This window comes from Castor canadensis, chromosome 17, assembly GCF_047511655.1.
Source record: "Castor canadensis chromosome 17, mCasCan1.hap1v2, whole genome shotgun sequence".
NCBI classification, from domain to species: domain Eukaryota; kingdom Metazoa; phylum Chordata; class Mammalia; order Rodentia; family Castoridae; genus Castor; species Castor canadensis.
In genome coordinates this window covers 48,195,274-48,213,600 of record NC_133402.1, presented here as the reverse complement: position 1 = coordinate 48,213,600, position 18,327 = coordinate 48,195,274, and the positions used below count along the sequence as shown (strand labels likewise).

General features: G+C 41.5%; 1 protein-coding gene and 1 non-coding gene across 4 annotated transcripts in view; one reads left to right on the top strand and one right to left on the bottom strand.

Moving 5' to 3' along the window:
• Smarcc1 (SWI/SNF related BAF chromatin remodeling complex subunit C1) overlaps nucleotides 1-18,327 on the top strand; it is a 191,198-nt gene that overhangs the window by 11,655 nt on the left and 161,216 nt on the right. Inside the window, exons 1-2 of one of the 3 annotated variants that reach the window (XM_074060361.1) lie at nucleotides 6,674-6,922; nucleotides 13,595-13,714. In XM_074060361.1, coding sequence (XP_073916462.1) covers nucleotides 6,731-6,922; nucleotides 13,595-13,714 — 312 coding nt within the window. In that variant the 5' untranslated portion in view covers nucleotides 6,674-6,730. Of the gene's footprint in view, nucleotides 1-6,673; nucleotides 6,923-13,594; nucleotides 13,715-18,327 lie in introns of those variants that run through there. The other 2 variants (XM_074060360.1, XM_074060362.1) reach the window with 2 other exon arrangements.
• On the bottom strand, nucleotides 538-639 carry LOC141418736 (small nucleolar RNA U13). The gene has a single exon (XR_012443382.1). It is a non-coding gene; the product is annotated as a small nucleolar RNA U13 (small nucleolar RNA).

Sequence of the window (18,327 nt, the reverse complement as noted above, 5' to 3'; positions counted from 1 at the left end):
TCATTTCAGAATGTATTTTTAATACATTCTGGAATGTGAGACAGTCTTTTGTTGGTTTTGATCCCATACTTGTTGACTGATCAACCTTTCTTTTCTCTTCCATCCTTTACCCTTTGGCCTTGATAAATAAGTTTAGGACATCTCAGAAATTTTCTTCTTTCACAACTTACATTATTATTATTATTACAAATTTAAATTATATATGCATATATATAAAATTTTATTTTTTTGGTGGGGCTAGGATTTGAACTCATGGCTTTAGACTTGCAAAACAGATGCTCTACCACTTGAATCATGCCTCTGGTCCATTTTGTTCTGGTTATTTTGGAGAGAGGAGCCTCACAAACAGTTTCCCCAGAGTTGGCTTTGAACCACAATCCTCCCAATCTCAGCCTCCCAAGTAGGTAGGATTAATTACATGTGGGTGAGCCATTGGAGCCTGGATAAATTCTATATTTTTAAAACTCTACAAGACATCTGATACAGAAAAAGTTAATTCTGGGATATCCTAAATTGTCCTTTTCATTTTTCTTCTCACATCAGATGGGTAATGTGCCAATGTCATAACAAGGTTTGAGGGAAGCACATGTCATACAAAAGGTTGAACGTTCAATCATGCTTTATAAACCAAAAAAGGATCAAAGAGATTTTTGTTTGTTTGAACTCAGGCCTTCCCACTTGCAAAGCAGGTGCTCTACCACTTGAACAAATATATCCTGTCCATTTTGGTCTGGTTATTTTCGAAACTGGGTCTCCTGAACTATTTGCCCACTCTGGTCTCAAACTGGGATCCTCCTGATCTCAGCCTCCCAAGTGGCTATGATTACAGGTGTGAACCACCAGCACCTGGCTCATTGATTGTGTTGCTATGTTTAATCCACTGCCAATTAAATCCACTTGTCTTCTAGTTTCATTTACATTTTCCATTTAGTGTTTCTTTTCTTTTGTGAGCTGGGGCTTGAACTCAGGGCCTACATTTTGATCCCTTTTTTGTGATGGGTTTTTTTTTTTCATAACTATTTACCTGAGTTGGTTTTGAATGGTGATCCTCCTGATCTCTGCCTTCTAAGAAGCTAGAATTGCAGGCATGAACCACCAGGGCCGGGCTCTGGTGTTTCTTTCAAATCTGCTGTCCACTTCTTAAAGTTTTCCAATTTTTCAAACTTGTACGTAACCTTGTTTTTAAAATTTATTTATTAATTTATTTGAGACAGGGCCTTGGTAGGTAGCCCAGGCTGGCTTGAAACTTAAGCTCTTTTTGTCTCTGCCTTTCAACTTCTGGGACTACAAGTTTGTGCCACTAGATCTAATCTACATTTAACTGGCCCCCCCCCCCAGATCCTGGTTTGGTAGGTGTTCTACCACTTAAACCATACCCCAGTCCTGTTTTAACTTTAGTTATTTTTCCAATAGGATTTCCTATTTTTTGTCCAGAGGCAGTTTCAACAGAGATTTTCTTACCTGCTTGCTGCATCACAAATGCATACCACCATGCCTGGTATTTTTTGTAGAGCTGGGATCTTCAAACCTCTGCCCCTTCCCACCCAAACACTAGGCTCTAAGTATCAACCTCCAGATCTTCACTTCCTGAGTAGCTGGGATTACAATTGTGAGCCACTGTGCCTGGCTATATTTAACTTTTGTGTTTTTTTTTGGTGGCACTGGAGTTTGAACTCAAGGCCTCATGCTTTTTAGGTAGGTGCTCTTACCAGTTGAGTCACTCTGCCAGCTGTTTTTTGTGATGGGTTCTTTTGAGCTAGGTTAACTATTTGCCACCAGCGCCTGGCATAAGGCATGATTCTACCAGTTTTTGAGGTGTTCCGTATTTAATTAGTGTGGGCACTGCAGTTATTTTCAGTTTTTGTCTGAAGTCATTATTTGGATCTTTCCAATAAGATTTTTCCTCCTAGGACCAGAGGTGTGGTGCAAGTGGTATAGTACCTGCTTTGAAGGCACAAATCCCTTAGTTCAAAAAAATAATAATAATAATGTCAAAATTAGCTGGGCACTGGTGGCTCATGCCTGTAATCCCAGCTACTCAGGAGGCAGAGATCAGGAGGATCGAAGTTCAAAGCCAGCCCAGGCAAATAGTTCTCGACGAAGACCCTATCTGGAAAAAACCCATCACAGAAAAGGGCTGGTGGAATGGCTCAAGGTGTAGGCCCTGAGTTCAAGCTCCAGTACTGCCATAAAAAAAAAATAGGTTTTCTCCTACATGGAAGTTATGAACACACATCCTTCACAAACATGTTTCAGCTCCTTTCAGCTTGCCGGCAGTCAGGACACCAGTTCTTCTCTTCAGAGTCCTTAGAACTGCTAAAGTAGGTGGCAATGGTCTTTGTTGTGGTGCTGCTTTACAGCTCTGTTGAATTCCTCAAAACTGGACATGCTCACCTCCTCTTGGAGTACCATGGGGACGCAGGAACCTCAGGTCCTGCAGCCACCAGGCGGGCCCCATGTCACCTTTTCATTTTCGCAGACAGAAGCCTGGTGTTGTGACAGACATTTGTGATTCCAGCATTGTAGTGGCTGAGGAAGGAAGAAACTTGAGGCTGACTTGGGCTACATAGCAAGACCCCATCTGAAAATAAAAATTAAAGTGGGATTCTGGCTGGTGACTGACACTTGTAATTCTAGATATTTGGGAGACTAAAATCAGGAAGATTGCAATTCAAGGCCTGCCCCAGCAAATAGTTCTTGAGACCCCAATCTCCAGGTAACCAGAACAAAATGGACTGGAGGCATGGGTTAAGCAATAGAATGCCTCATTTGCAAATGCAAAGTCCTTGAGTTCAAACCCCAGTTCCACCAAAAAAAAAAAAAAAAAAAAGCCAGGGTTGAATAGTTGCAAGGTGACCATATGGCCTGCCTGCCTAAAAACATTTGCTGTCTGGCCCTTTATAGAAAGTACTGGTAACCCTACACTTTCCTACATCATAGCATACCCTTTTTGATATACTTCCCAGAAACAAAAATGCTAATGACTGTAATTTAGACTGGTAAACAGTCATGTAGTTTTTCTCAGAACTGAAGAACCAAATCAACTTTTTACCCATAAATCCGTGAAAATAGACCACTATGTAAATTTAATATAAAATTTGAAAAGTCTTTCATTTTTGCAAATTCTTGGGTTTTTTTTAAATTTTATCATTTTTACATCTACTTACATGTGTATACATTATTTGGGCCACCTCCCTGCCACCCGCCACCCGCCACCCTCCATTTTTGCAAATTCTGAAAAGGTTTGAACTTAGGCTCTATCACTTGAGCCATGCCCCAGCTCTGCCCCAATTTACATAGAGTGAAACAAAACATTCTACACTATTCCATAAATTGGTATACAAGCACAGTGTAAAGCAAATCGTTATCCAACTGTGCTTATTCCCATCATGCCAGAAAGTTTTATGTCCCTTTTCCTTCCTCAAGGCAACTAGACGTTATAGTTTATGTTCTATAATTTCACGTTAAATCAGATGGTATGCACTCTTTTGGATAACATTTCACTTTGTATAATTTTTGTGAAATTGATCCACAATGTTACATATACCAAGTTTATTCCATTGGGTTATTAATTGGTCAATTGGGTTATTGGCCTTTTTTTTTTTTTTGGTAGTATGGAGTTTGAACTCAGGGCCTCATGTTTGCTAGGCAGACACTCTTATCACCTGAGCCACTCTGCCAGCCCTTTTTTTGTGTTGGGCATTTTATTTTTCCCCTAGATCTGGAGCTTGTACTGGTCTAGTTCTTGCTAGGCAGGTGCTTTACCACTTGAACCACTTCACCAACCCTGTGTTGGGTATTTTTGAGGTAGGGTCTTGAAAACTATTTGCCTGGGCTGGCCTTGAATAGATCCTCCTGATCTCTGCCTCCTGAGTAGGCTTGAGCCCCTGGCACCCCGCCAGATTTTTAGATTTCTTAAAAAATGAGGCAATATAGTTTTCCAAGTTGAGTTAAAAAGGTGGAATTTCATTGCCTGGGAGGAAATAATTTCCCTCTCCATGGCTCCAGGCAAATGAAATACCTTTCTGAACTTTTTCAGTGCACTTTCCTTGTTCTAGTCACGTTATTAACAGAAAGCACATGTATTTGGGAAAATGGGTAGCAGTACTTCAGGGTCTAATTCCTTTGGTTACTTAACCTCTCTGAGCCTCATTTTCCTTCTTTTTTTGATGGTACTGGGGTTTGAACTCAGGGCTTACTACATAGGTGCTCCACTGTGCCAGCCCTTCATTTTTTTTCTTTTTTGCAGTATTTGGGTTTGAACTCAGGGCCTTCACTTTGAGCCACTCCACCAGCACTTTTTGTGTGATGGGTTTTTCAAGATAGGGTGTCATGAACTATTTGCCCAGGGTTGGCATTGAACCGTGATCCTCCTGGGTATAGGTGCTGTGAGTCACCAGCACCTGGCTGTGTTGAGAATTTTTGAGATATTGTCTTGGGAGCTACCTTCCCAGGTTGGCCTTGAGCTGTGATTCTCCTTATCTCTGCCTCCCCAGTAGCTAGGATTACAGGGTGAGCCACTGGCACCGGGTTCATTTGCCTTTTCTGCAGTAGGATAGGTGTACTTATACAGCATGCCACATTAAGTCCTGCATAAGCACCAGCTATTATCATTACTTCTAGTCTAAGCTCTTAGAGGGCATGATCCATATCTTATATTTTATTTTCAACTGTTTTGTTTAATCAGGTCACTCTTACCTCCCTCAATCTATTCTCCATGGTGTTTCAGTTATCTTTCTAATAAATAAAATTGATCTTTTCTTTTTTAAGATTATGTGTGATATTTATTCAGGATTTTGTTTTCAGCTCATGAGAAGCTGTTGCCTTCCTTCTGCCTCTTTCCAACCCCCTTTGGCTTTGCTCAAGGCTCCTGCAATTCCAGTTTCCTGCAGGGCCTCTGTCTGCAAGGTGATCAGCTCCATGAGAGCAGTGAAGGTCTTGAATGTTGTCTCACTCATGCAGGAGGAGTGCCAGACTGGAAGCTCTGGTCTTCTCTTCTCACACTGCAATGGACACATCTTTCCTTAGTGTCTTCTGTTTCTTCTAACTTCAGAGCTCTTCCTTGTCAGTAAATAGAAAGCAGTTTCAATTGAAGATAGATTTAGGGTCCTGCACCAAGCCCATAAAATGCCCTTCATCAGTTATGGTCTTGTCAGTTACACATCTGAACTAGCAGTTGATGAGGTATTTTAGGGCTGAGGCCAAAATAGGGTGAAGGGGTGCCAGAATGCAATCCAATCGGTGGGAGTTGCTAGATCAGTGTTGGAGAAATGTAACTCACATGGAGAATCACCAAGTTCTAGAAGAACTTGGGCCCTCATTTTTGGTGAAGTGTTTGAGAAAGGCAGCCCACAAAGACTATTAAAAGGCAGAACTTTGCAACTCTCCTTCCATAGAATTAGCTTCTCTAGTCTCCATCTCATATACTTGTCTCCCTCTTACAGAGAACAAAAACGATCATGTCATTTCCTCAGTTATAGCTGGTTCCCCAGTGCATACAGGCCAAGTTAAAATTCACTGCCACACTAAAGTTACATTCCCACTGGGGATGTAGCTCAGTGGTTAAGTGTTTGCCTAACATGCATGAGGCCGTAGGTTCGACCTCCAATACCGCAAAAAAAAAAAAAAGTATCTCCGCTTCTATCCTTGGATTTAAGGATCCTTTCACCAAACATTCTTTCACTGTTCAATGCCTTAGTTTCATTTCTGTGTCCTGAATGCTCTTTCCTCTATGATCATGCTATTCACTTTGAAAAGGTGGAAAATGCATCAGACTTTCTCACAAGCAATTAAGTCACTTGATGCTCCGGGATCATATGGCATTATGGCCATAGCTCCACTATGTCCACCTTAATAATATAAATTCTGCCTGTATGTAGGCCATTCATCAAATATTTATTGAACATGTGTTAGATAACAGGTCCCATTCCCAGCGCCGAGGATACACTTGTATTCACAAGATGCTAGGTCGCGGTGAAAACTACGCAGAAATTGTCGAGTGGGGGTGATTAGATTGTACAGTTAGGGATCGGCTTTCCAAAAAACTTTTAAGCTATTAATCTGAGAGCGTCTCGCTTGTGAAAGCAGAAGGGAGAACCTGCCGAGATCGCGGGTACAGCTGGTGCAAGTGCCCTGAGACAAGCAGCAGCTGCTGCGGCTGGAGCCAGGAAAGGTGGAGGGCTTGTGAACCCCAAACTACAAGCTTGGGCGCCCCAGTGCTTGTAGGTGTAGATGGTTTAAGCAATCAAGGGCTGGCGCAGGATCCGACCCCGCGTGCGGGCCCTCCACCAGCGCTTGACACCCCAAACGGGCTTTCCCTTCCGTACTTCCCACACCAGGCCTTTTTTTTTCCGCCGGCGGCAAAAGACACAGAACTTCCTTGCGGTTGTAGGTGGCCTAATGATCTACTACAGGAAGGTCGGGAAAGAGCCAGACGCTCAGAGCCAACGATAAACTCCTGTAAGTCCTCCCAGTCCGCCAAGGCGGGCGGAAGAGGCGGGTAGCCGGCACGTGTGCTGCGCATGCGCACACGCCAGCTCGTGTCGGTTTCGGCGCCGATAGGGGGCGGGGCCGGGCGTCCGCGCCGGAAGGGGGTTGGTTGGGCGGGGCTGGGAGGCGGTGGTGGTGGTGGTAGTGGTGGCGGCGGCAGCTACGCGCGCGCGCGCCGGTGCGAACGGGAAACGCCGCGAGGGTCTGGGCGGGCTGGGCGTGAGGACGACGGACGGTGACGATGGCCGCAGCGGCAGGCGGCGGGCCAGGGGCGACAGCGGGTGCCGTGAGCGCAGGGGGCGCGGCGGCGGCCGCGGGCCTGGCCATTTATCGGCGGAAAGACGGGGGCCCCGCGAGCAAGTTTTGGGAGAGCCCGGACACTGTGTCCCAGTTGGATTCGGTGCGGGTCTGGCTGGGCAAGCACTACAAGAAGGTAGGTTCGCGCGATCGTGGAGGCCGGGAGGCCACGCGATGGGAGCGGGAGGGGGCTGCTGGCTTCACGGGTCGCCCCTCCCCCCCCCGGCGCGCGCCACGAGGGACAACAAAGGCAGGCACCCGGCCCGCCACGCCCCCGCGGTCTGCCTAGGCGCCCTTGAGCGTGGATAGGGGTCTCGGGCCTCTCTCCTCAGAGCCCACGCACACGGGTGGAAGCTCCTGCTCGCTCGCTATGCGGGAGCAGGTGGAGCTCAGCAAACCCGCAAGGCGTAAATCTTGCCCTTTTGTTAGCCGCATTAGGTGTGTGAACCAAGATCGCTAAACGCTGAGCCAGCGTGGTAAAAGCGGCTTCAAGTTTTGTTTGAGACTAGTCTTTTCCAAGTCCTTAGGTAACGAAGATTTTGATACCTGTTGTTGATTAGTGAAGGGACTACGGCGATTGTCCTTAGTAGTTAATTACAGTAGGGTTATATCATGCATTACAGTATTGTTGAGACTACAGGACTATTGAAAACGACGTTTTTTTCACTTCATTGTACTTTTGGTGAGGTATGGTACGAGAGTTTATTGTCTCTAGTACCTATTGTGTTCTTCAGTGATGTCTTCCCTGAGAACCCAGTTTATGCTACAGCATCTCGCTTTATTTCACCTTTATTTTCTTGTAATGTTTACGACTTATAAAAATCTTTTCATTTACTTGTTCTGCTTTGTAATGTAAATCCTGCTGAATCAGTGGCTTTTTAAAGTTTGGCTTAACCCCTTGATTATCAGGAGTGATTTCTTAAGATGTATAATTAAGGTGACAGTCAAAAACAGTGCTCTGCCCCATTCGCAAATTTCAGTTCTATATTTCCTCCTTTGAAGACTATAGAACTGGGATGAGTTTGTTTTGTTTTGTTTTGTTTTAATTGTTGTACTGGGGCACATTGTGACATTTACAAAAGTTTTTGCAATATATTATAGTTGAATTCACCCCCTCCATCAGGGACATGAGCTTTGTCAGTTCTGTTCACTATGTGTTCTGGAATGGGGTTGGTACCTGGTGCTTAGTAAATATTTGTTCAGTGAAGGAAAAGATAAACTAGTCTAGGAGCCTTTTTGTTTTCAGTGAAGTATGTTAGTGTTTGACAGTTGTTAGGTATGGACAGGGATCTTGGTTCCTTTGATAATACACTGTGATGCTTTCAGGCATGAGCAGTCCTTATCAGAAGTTTGAGGAAGTGAGAAATTATATTTTTAGGTGCTTTGACTTTATTGCCTGCCTTGAAATCACATCTGGGACTGCACATTTTTCCCATCTCCATGTAGGTTGACAAGATCATCGCGATAAATTGGCCACTTTTGTGTAGACAATAGAGCTTCTGAAGTGGTTAAGGGAATTGGATGCTGTGAAAGTATTTTTAACTCGTATAAATAAGCTGCCTTAAGCCAATGCTTTGGATAGTATTCAGTGAGTCTGGTTTTTGGTTTTTTTTCTGGTCTGGGGATTGAACCCAGGGCCTTGTGCATGCAAAGCACATGTTGTACCAGCAAGGTACATCCCCACCCCAATTGAAGGCTTTAACAAAGAAAAAAAATAATCAGGAAGCAAATTCCTTTGAATATCAAAGAAGAGAGTAGAGAAAGGCAAATAGTTGTCATGTCTGCCTTTCCCAGCTCTTAGTATGCATTGGTTTGAGTCCAACTTTTTTTCTTTCTGTTTAGTAAAAATGGTAGTAAAGTCTATTAGGAAAGGAATTTATTATGACAGCATAAAAGTGGGGGGAAATGTAGGAAATGGGATTAAAGATTCCTGGGTCCAGTTTTTAAGAGTGGTTTTTTGGCTTGGATAATATTTAAGGGATTTGCTTGGGTAGGTGGTATAGGTGTCTATGGGGCCACTGAAGCATTTGTTTCAGTGTTGAGGACTCTGTTAATGTTGACTGTTGACTCTGTCCTTGAGACTTTAAAAACAAAGGATTGACTTACATTCTGCTGGTGTGCACTAAGCATTTCTATTGCATTTAATACTGCATTTTAGAACAGCTTCAAATTTCAGCAATTACATGAAATGACATTTCTAGTCACATTTTTATTTTTTATTCATTTTTTTTCCTGGCAGTACTAGAATTTTGAACTCAGAACCTTAATTTGCTAGGAAGGTGCTCTTATCACCTGAGCTGTGCTGCCAGCTTTTTATCTTTTTTTGGGGGAGGGGGAACTGAGATTTGAACTCAGGGTTCACGCTTGCTAAGCAGGTGCTCTACTATTTGAGCCACTTCACCAACTCTTTTTTGGTTGGGTACTTTTTTTTTGGTGGTACTGGGGCTTGATCTCAGGGCCTTGACCTTGAGCCACTCTACCAGCTCAATTTTTTGTGATATGGTTTTTCAAGACAGGGTGTTGCGGCGAACTGTTTGCCTGGGCTGACTTCAGACTGCCATCCTCCTGATCTCTGCCTCCTGAGTAGCTAGGATTGCAGGCATGAGCCACTTGTGCCCAGCTGGTTGGGTGTTTTTTTGAGATAGGGTCTCTTGAACTATTTGCAGGGACTGGCTTCGAACATCGATCCGCCTGAGATTACAGGCATGAGCTACCAGTGCCCAGTTTGCTCTGGTTATTTTGGAGTTGGGGTCTGCAGAACTATTTCCCTTGTCTGGTCTTGAACTTCAGACCTCCTGTTCTGAGCCTTCTTAAGTAGCTGGGATTACAGTTTATTAATTCAGTGAACAACCGAATATGCTAAGTACATAAGCATAGCCTGACCTGGGAGTGTAGCTCAGTGGTAGAACTGAGTGTGCATAGGTCCCGAATTCAATCCCTAGCACCAAAGAGCAGAAGATTCACTTAAAATCCCCACAGCATTCCTGACAGACATTATTTTATTTTACAAATGAAAGGAATCTGAGATTCCTGAGATTTAAGAACATCTTTAAGTTAGTTGTAGTTAAAAGATTCAATTACCTGCCTGGTTCCAAAGACCTATATATAATTATTAAAAGAAATTTTTTTCAATGATAGGAATGGAATCCAGGGCTTCACATGCTAGACAAGTGTTCTACCATTTAGCTACATTCCACTTCTTTTTTTTTTTTTTTTTTAACACATAATCTTTTTTATCAGAACTCACTCTGTAGTGGAGAAGACCATACACCTACTTATAAAACAAGATGATTTCAAAATATAACATAACTTTCTTGTGTTATTTTCTAAATGTCCTTAGTAGGTGTTCAGGAAATATTTGTTGGATTAATGAACAGATTAATCTAGCAATTTATTCATTTTGTCTTTGTTGATAAATTTGGCTAAGCAACAGTGACGAGTAAAGTACTTTTTTGACTGGGATGAGCTTCAGGTAGGCCAAGGGAGTCTAAAGGAGGTGACCGCCAAAGGTAAAAGGAAACTGAAGACAGGAGGGCTAATTGCTTTCAAGGTTTCCTTAAGTCCTGTAGCAATGCAGAGGTATGTTCATCTCGTATCTAAGCTTCCTTCTGGGTTTTATTGGGTACATGTCTTCTTAATTTTGATAAAGATGAGAACTGTACTTTTGCACATAGCTTCTGAGTGTTTTTGTTGTTGTTTTTTTTGGTGGCACTGGGGTTTGAACTCAAGACCTCATGCTTGCTAAGCAGGTGCATTTACCACTTGAGGCACTTCCCTGAGTGTTTTTTATTTATTTATTTTTAGTGAAGGTCAGTTCAAGAGCCTTCTTCCAAAAGTGAGGAAAGGGTCTGAGCTGAGGTCTGAGACTCCTCAGAGCTGAGGTGAGGTCACACTGAGCATCTGCAGTCCAGGGAATCCACTGATTAAGAATACTGAGAAGAGGTCATCTGAGGGCAACCAGCTGTCATGAAGCGGGGAGTAGTTATGTAGAGTTGAGGTTGAGGGTGGGGCCTTTAGGTTAGGACTCTTGGGACTCCTGTGACTGGCTGGGAAGTCCCGGACCAGTGGGTCTGAGTGGTTTTCAGGTGATAAAAATCCATACTTGCCTTCTTTGTTCTCAAGTTGATACGAACTGAAACCTTGGAGGGGAAGTGTATCTGTAAGTTATTAAGCGCCTATGTCAGTTTCTTCCCAAAGTTTGGCTTATTCTTTTTTGTTGCTATTTGAGATGGGGGTCTCACTTATGCTGCACAGGGTGGCCTCAAATTTCTGGGCTCAAGTGATCCTCCTGCCGCAGCCTCCAGTGTAGCTGGGACCGCATGGCTGTGTCACCATGCCTAACTATTTGGCTGCTGCTGCTTTTTTGTTTTTGAGACAGGTACCTGCTATGTATCCCAGGTTGGCCTAGAATTCTTCATCCCTCCATCCTCCTACCTCACTCTCCCTAATTCTGAGATTATAGGTATAATAGGGCTTCTCACTTTTTAGGCAGGTGCTCTTATCACTTGAGTCATTGCACCAGCCCTTTTTTGTGTTGGGTGTTTTCCAGATAGGGTCTCCTGAACTATTTTCCCCTGCTGTCCTTTAACCAAGATTCTATCTCTGCCTCCTGAGTAGCTAGGATTACAGGTGTGAGCCACTGGTACCCTTTTGATACTTTATTAATGTTCTTTAGATACACAGATTTATCAGTAAAACTTTGTAAACATACCTTCCTGATTTTGGGGGGGTTTTTTACTCACTTTATTCCCCCCTTTTTAAAAAATTATTCATTTATTCACATGTGCATGTGTTGTTTGGGTCATTTCTCCCACTTCCCCTGCCCCCTCCCCCCCCTTCCTGATTTTCTTGACAGGAATTTTGTTTTGTTTTGTTTTTGGTGGTACTGAGGTTTGAACTGAGAGCCTTGCACTTACCAGGCATTTGCTTTACCACTTAAGCCCTTCCTGATTTTTTTTTTCTTGTTTTTGGTGAAATAATACTAAATAATACTATTTAACATTTATGGTAGCGGTTTCATTTTTAGTGGAAAGCAGTGCACCTCAACAAATAAAATTTGGGAGGGTACTCCGCTTGAAGAAGGATTGTTCTTTTTATATTATGCTGTGTCTTTGGCATTACTACAAATTGGGAATCATTCAACTTAAAGTACAGTAATAGTAGGTAACTGCAACTGAAGCATTTTGTGATACACTAGTCACTTAAAAAATATGTATTGGAGGTGTAACTCAGGTGGTAGAGTGTCTGCCCCAGTACTGCCAAAAAAGAAAGAACCCATTTATTTTGAGGTGTGGTAGTGTTCACCTGTAATCCCAGGACTTGGGAGACTGGGACTAATTTTGAGGCCAACCTGGACTACATAGTGAGACTCAAAAAACCCAGCACACAACAGACTATTTATTGTAGGCTGAACGTGTATAGCCTAGTTGTAGAGTGCGTACTTAGCACGTGGAAGGCTCTGAGTTCAGTTTTCAGCACCCCAAAAAAAATGTTGTAAGAGAAATACCAAATAATCTTGAAATGTTACAAGGTACATGGAAAGAAGTTTGTTTGCTGTAGGAAGAAAAATTAAGAAATTAAGTTGTTCATTTTATGAAACCAAACAAAAAATACAACCTTATTTTCAGCTCAAAATTGGGGCTATTTATTTATTTACTTATTTGTGGAACTAGGGTTTAACTCAGTGCTTTGTGCTTGCAAAGCAGGTGCTCTAACACTTGAGCCACACCTCCGGTCCCAAAATCTTATTATTTATTTTTTTGGTAGTACTGGGGTTTGAACTCAGGGCCTCATGCTTGCTGGGCTCTACCACTTGAGCCACTCTACCAGCCCTGATTTTTTTGTGTTGGGTTTTTTCGAGATACAGTCTCTTGCTTGGACTGGCTTCAAACTCAATCTTCCTGATCTCTGCCTCCTGAGTAGCTAGGGTTACAGGCATCAGCTACTGGTGCCTGTTTTCAAAACTGGAGATTTAAAACTTTTTTTTATTGAATATGTTGGCCTCTTACAGTGATCTTGAACATTTAATGCCAAATTAAACTTTTTTTTTTTTTATGTACTGGGGTTTGAACACAGTTTGCTAGACAGGTGCTCTACACCTTGAGCCACTCTGTCATCCTTAAACTTTTACATTTAACTGACTAATTAATGCTTTCCCTGTCATGTCAGCCATTATCTTTCCTTGCTGTGAAGCTACCTTCTGTCGTTACCACTCGTTTGGCTTTTGACATTCTTTACATCAGCATGGTTCCCTTTTAATTTTTTTTTTTTTCTTTCTGGGTGGGATTGGAGTTCAAACTCAGGACTTTGTGCATGCACAGTGGGCACTGTACCACAGGTTCTCTCACTCTCCTTTTTTTTTTGGAGTAACAAAAAGCACCTGACATATGGCATGAAATTTGTCATCTCAACTATTTTTAGGCATGCACATAACTTTATTTTTTAGTGGGACTGGGGTTTGAATACATGGCTTCCTGCTTGCAAATCAGGTGCTCTACCCCTTGAGCTATACTTCTACTCCATTTTGCTTTGGTTATTTTAGAGATAGGTTTTGCAAATTATTTGGCTGGATTGGCCTCTAACCTCTGTCTTCCTGATCTCAGTCTCCCAAATAGCTAGGATTATAGGTGTGAGCCACTGGTACCTGGCACATGTATTTGTTTTGATAAGTTCCTTTCCAGCAGAGAACATGTCTCAGACACCTATAAATTTGCCACAGTGCCAATGCTCAGTAGGTGGTAGGAGATAAGCCAACTTTTTCTTCTGCACCAGTTGTGTCAAATTTTGAGTTCTTGTCTTTATCTTACAGTACGTTCATGCAGATGCTCCTACCAATAAGACGCTAGCTGGACTGGTGGTACAGCTTCTCCAGTTCCAGGAAGATGCCTTTGGGAAGCATGTCACCAACCCGGCCTTCACCAAACTTCCTGTAAGTTCATCAGTGTATTATGTGGGCATCTTCAGTTTCTGTACTCTTAAGGTTCAGTGAAAGGCTCATTTCCCTTGCTGCTTCACAGTTTCAGCTAAAAAAAATTACTGCTTTTTAACTGTAGGACATTTTTTTTCATTAAAAAAATGGTTTAAGGTAACATTTACCTTAAACACTATAATAATCATTATGAAGGCTTAATATTTTGCTATTATACCTCCCTCCAGTTTCTGTTAGACCATCTACTCCATTCTTTCTCCTGATTCAGGTCTTGGGCTAGAGTACTAGTTTGTGAACTTTTTTTTTTGTTTTTTTTTTTTTTGTTTAAGTCATAGGGTCTTGCTATGTTACCCAGGCTGGTCTCGGACTACTGGGCTCAAGTGACCTTCTTGCTTCAGCCTCTTGAACAGTTGGAGCTATAGGTGTGTACCACCATACCCAGCTTTTTTTTTTTTTGTAGTACTGGGGTTTGAACTCATGGCCTACACCTGGAGCCTCTCCACCAGCTCCCCCCTGCTTGCCCATTTTTTTGTGATGTGGTGGGTTTTGCCTCATGCTTGCTAGGCAGGTGCTCTACCACATGAGCTACTCAGCCAGCCTTATTTTGTGTTTTGTTTTTAAAGATAGGGCCTTGCTAACTATTTGCCGAGGCTGACTTTGAACCAGGATCCTCCTGATCTCTGCCTCCTGACTAGCTAGGATTATAGGCGTGAGCCACTGGTGCCTGGCTCATACCCAGCTATTTTACAGAATTTTTTTTTTTTTTTTTTGGCAGTACTGGGGTTTGAACTCAGAGCCTCCTGCTTGCTAGGCAGGCCCAAGCTGGCTAGGCAAGTGCTCTGTCATTTAGCTACATCCCAGCTCAACATTTGATTTTAATAAAAAAATTTAGTATGGTGTTGATTTCCCTGAAATAGTTTTTTTTCAGGAGGGGCATGGGGTGATACTGGGGTTTGAACTCAGGGTCTGAAGCTTGATAGGCAGGTGCTATACTGCTTGAGCCATGTCTTCAGCCCTAAATATTTTTTTCCTTTTTTTTTTCCTGGACCACAGTTTGAATTCAGGGCACAGGGCGTTGTACTTGCAAAGCAGGTGCTCTACCCCTTGAGCCATACCTCCAGTCCATTTTGCTCTGGTTATTTAGGAGATGGGGGTCTCAGGAACCTTGATCCTACTGCTTTCGGCCTCCCAAGTGGCTAGGATCATAGGTGTGAGCCACCAGTGCCTAGCCCAAAACATTTTCTTTTAATAAAAAAGTGTTGGTGGGCTGATGGGTCAAAGTGGTATATCACTTGCCTGGAAAGTGTGAGGCCCTGTGTTTAAACACAAACTACAAAAAAAAAAAAATTCTACAAAATAGCTGGGTGTGAGCCAGGCTCTGGTGGCTCACACCTATAATCCCAGGCAAATTGTTTGTTAGACCTTATTTTTGAAGAAAAAAACCACAAACGAGGACTGGTGTAGTAGCTCATGTGGTACATTGGGTTGACTTTAGGCACATATTTAGTAGAAAACCAGATGTTGGAGTTCTGGAGGAAAGGTTGCATTAGAGGCAGAGGTTAAGGAGTTACTCAGTTAAGCCATAGTTGAGACTCATGATCATTCTATTTTGATTTAGTTCTTAGCTTAACTAAAAAATCTATGATAAGGTGATTTTTTTAATATGCCCTCTGGTCTCAAGTTTGGCCTGAGGGATACGAAGGTCACCAAGAATAATTTAGAGGTTGCCAATGACTTGTTAAAAAGTGTTTTCAAGTCTGACCGAGAACTCTAACATTTAGGGGCAAAAAATCTTTATTATATAATTTATATTAAATGTATATATTAGCATTGTCATAAAGTAGATGCATATAATTTATAAATTTTACATATTAACTTCACATGCTTATTCATCTTCTTGCCTGTATCTTGAACCACTCCATCAGCCCTTTTTTGTGATGGGTTTTTTTCAAGATAGGGTCTCATGAACTGTGTGCCTGGGCTGGCTTTGAGCAGCTAGGATTACAGGCATGAGCCACCAGCACCTGACATAATGTTATGGTTGGGAGATGCATAGTAAGATAAATACTGACCTCCACTTCATAGTGGTTCTTTTTTTCTTTTTTGCAGCACTGGGGTTTAAACTCAGGGCCCCATGCTTGCTAGGCAAGTGCTCTGCCACGTGAACCACTCTGCCAGCCTTGTTCATTTTTTTTGAGACAGGGTCTTACTGTGTAGCCCAGGCTGGTCTCAATCTTGATTTTCCTGCTCCATCTTCCCAAGTGCTGGAATTACAGGTATGTACTATTATACTTGGCTTGCTTATTTTTTATTAATGTGAAGTACTCAACTGAGATAGTACATTTCATTTTCTGACCTATTTGACTTTTTCTGTCTGCCATCTGACTGAGGTTTTATGGCAACTTACTAGTTTAAAATTACTTGAAAGTAAAAAAACAGCATAAAGAATAGCATAAAGAACTTTTGTTTTCCCTTAATTCAGTATCCCTGTTATTAATGTTTTACAAATTCACTTTATTTGTATGTATCGGTACATATTTCTCCCTCTTTTTTTTTTTGTGGGGGGGGTGTGGGACTGAGATTTTTTTTTTTGGGTGAAGCATGGGCTTCACACTTGCAGAACAGGCACTCTACCGTTTGAGGCATACCTCCAGTCCATTTTATTCTGGTTATTTTTGTGATGGGGGTCTCAAACTATTTGCCCTGGGTTGAAATCTTGATCCTCCCAATTTCAGACCCCAAGTTGCTGGGATTACAGGCATGAGGCACCAAGGCCTGGCCATATTTATTTTTAATTGAATCATTTGAAACTTTGTTCTAAACATTTGAGTATTTATTTTCTATTATCTTAACATTTGAGCTGGATTAGAATTATCAAATTAGGAACTGGGGAAGTTTTAAATTATTTTAATTAGTGCAATATAGTATATATTTCATTTAATCAAGTACACAATTTAGAGTAAAATGTACATACAGCTTTATTGAATAAAGTATTTTATATGATGATTTAAGTTGTATTTGTATTTCTATTTAGGAACATGTTTTCCAAAATGACATTTATAGGAGGCTTTATGCATGGGATATTTAACTCCTGGGAATTAGACCTTTATTTACTTCCAGTTTTTAAAGATTAGAGAAGAATATTTTTAGGCATAAGCCATAATTAAAAATAATTCATGGCTTAGTGCCAGTAGGATCAGATGTACTTCTCTTCCTCTCAAAATAGTGTTCAGCATTTTCCCAAATGAAAGGGATTGATACCATGTTTAATAGTGTAAAACAAAATTGTATGAGAGAGACAGTTAGCAAAAGCAAATACTATTTTAGTGAAATATATAACTTTACCTGAATAAATAGTACTGGTATAAGAATTATTGGGCTGATTTTTAAAATCAAAGTGAAACTTTATGTTGGCATATTAACATTCTAAGTCCTTGCTGGGTTATATGGAAATTCTTCCCATTGCTACCTGGCGATGGAAAGATTTAGAAAAAGACTTTCATAAGGCTAAAAATATATTGTATATACAAACATGAACTGAAGCAAAAAATTTTCACTTGTAGTATTACAAGTCTCAGGCTTGGGATGTAACTCAAGTGGGATGTGAGTGCCAAGCATAGGCCATGAGTTCAAACCCTGGTAGTGCTCACATACACACACACATAAACACCCCCAACACTAATTCTCACTTTTCCAAGTCCCTTCAAGGATTATTACAATAATAGGGGTAGATCGTAAGCATTCATGTTTAAGAAATAAAGCTTATTTGAAACCTAGACTACTGGAAGATCAAGTCAGTTAAAAGTAACTGGAGGGCCCAGGGTGTTGCTTAATGTTATAGTGCTTGCCTAGTTTGTACCAGGGCCCTGGGATCAATCCCTAGAATCACAAAAAAAAAAATCCCAAAACATAAAGCTGAAGGATTTAAATATGTTTATGAAATGTCCAAGATGATTTCCTGTTTCTTTTTTTTATTTGCAGTGCTGGAGAGTAATCCCAGAACCTTAGCATGCTAGGAAAATACTCTTCCACTGAGCTACATCCCCAGCCCACGATATTCAAGATTTTAAATTTGTAAAAATAGAAATGGTTAAAAAAATTAATCATTGAGTTTGCAACTAGAGGAAAAGTGTAGCAATTTTTGCTATCCTGACTCTGCCATTGTATGAATTTTGATAGTTCTTAGGGTGGTTTTTTTTTTTTTTTTTTTTTTGGCAGTACTGAGATTTGAACTTAGTGCCTTACACTTGCTAGGCAGGTGCTCTACCAACTTGAGCCACTCTGCCAGCCCTCCATGCAATTTTTTATTTCATTACCAACCACTGTGCTGCATTCAAGCAATAGTACACAAACTGGGAATTCAGGTATTTAACAGTTTGAGGCTTATCATACATTTAAGACTTAAATTTGAAAAAAAAGTTAAAACAAAAGACCTCCAAACCCATATCCCCAGCCAATGCAAGTATAACAATTTTAAGCATCTATCTCTAGAACCTTCCACTTTCTGTGTGGAACCTTCTGTTTTCTGTGTGGTTCTTATCTTTTCCAGCGTCAGTTTTTTTTTTTTTTTTTTCTTCGTTTCTCTGTTTTATCTTTTCCCTGCGGGAACCTCC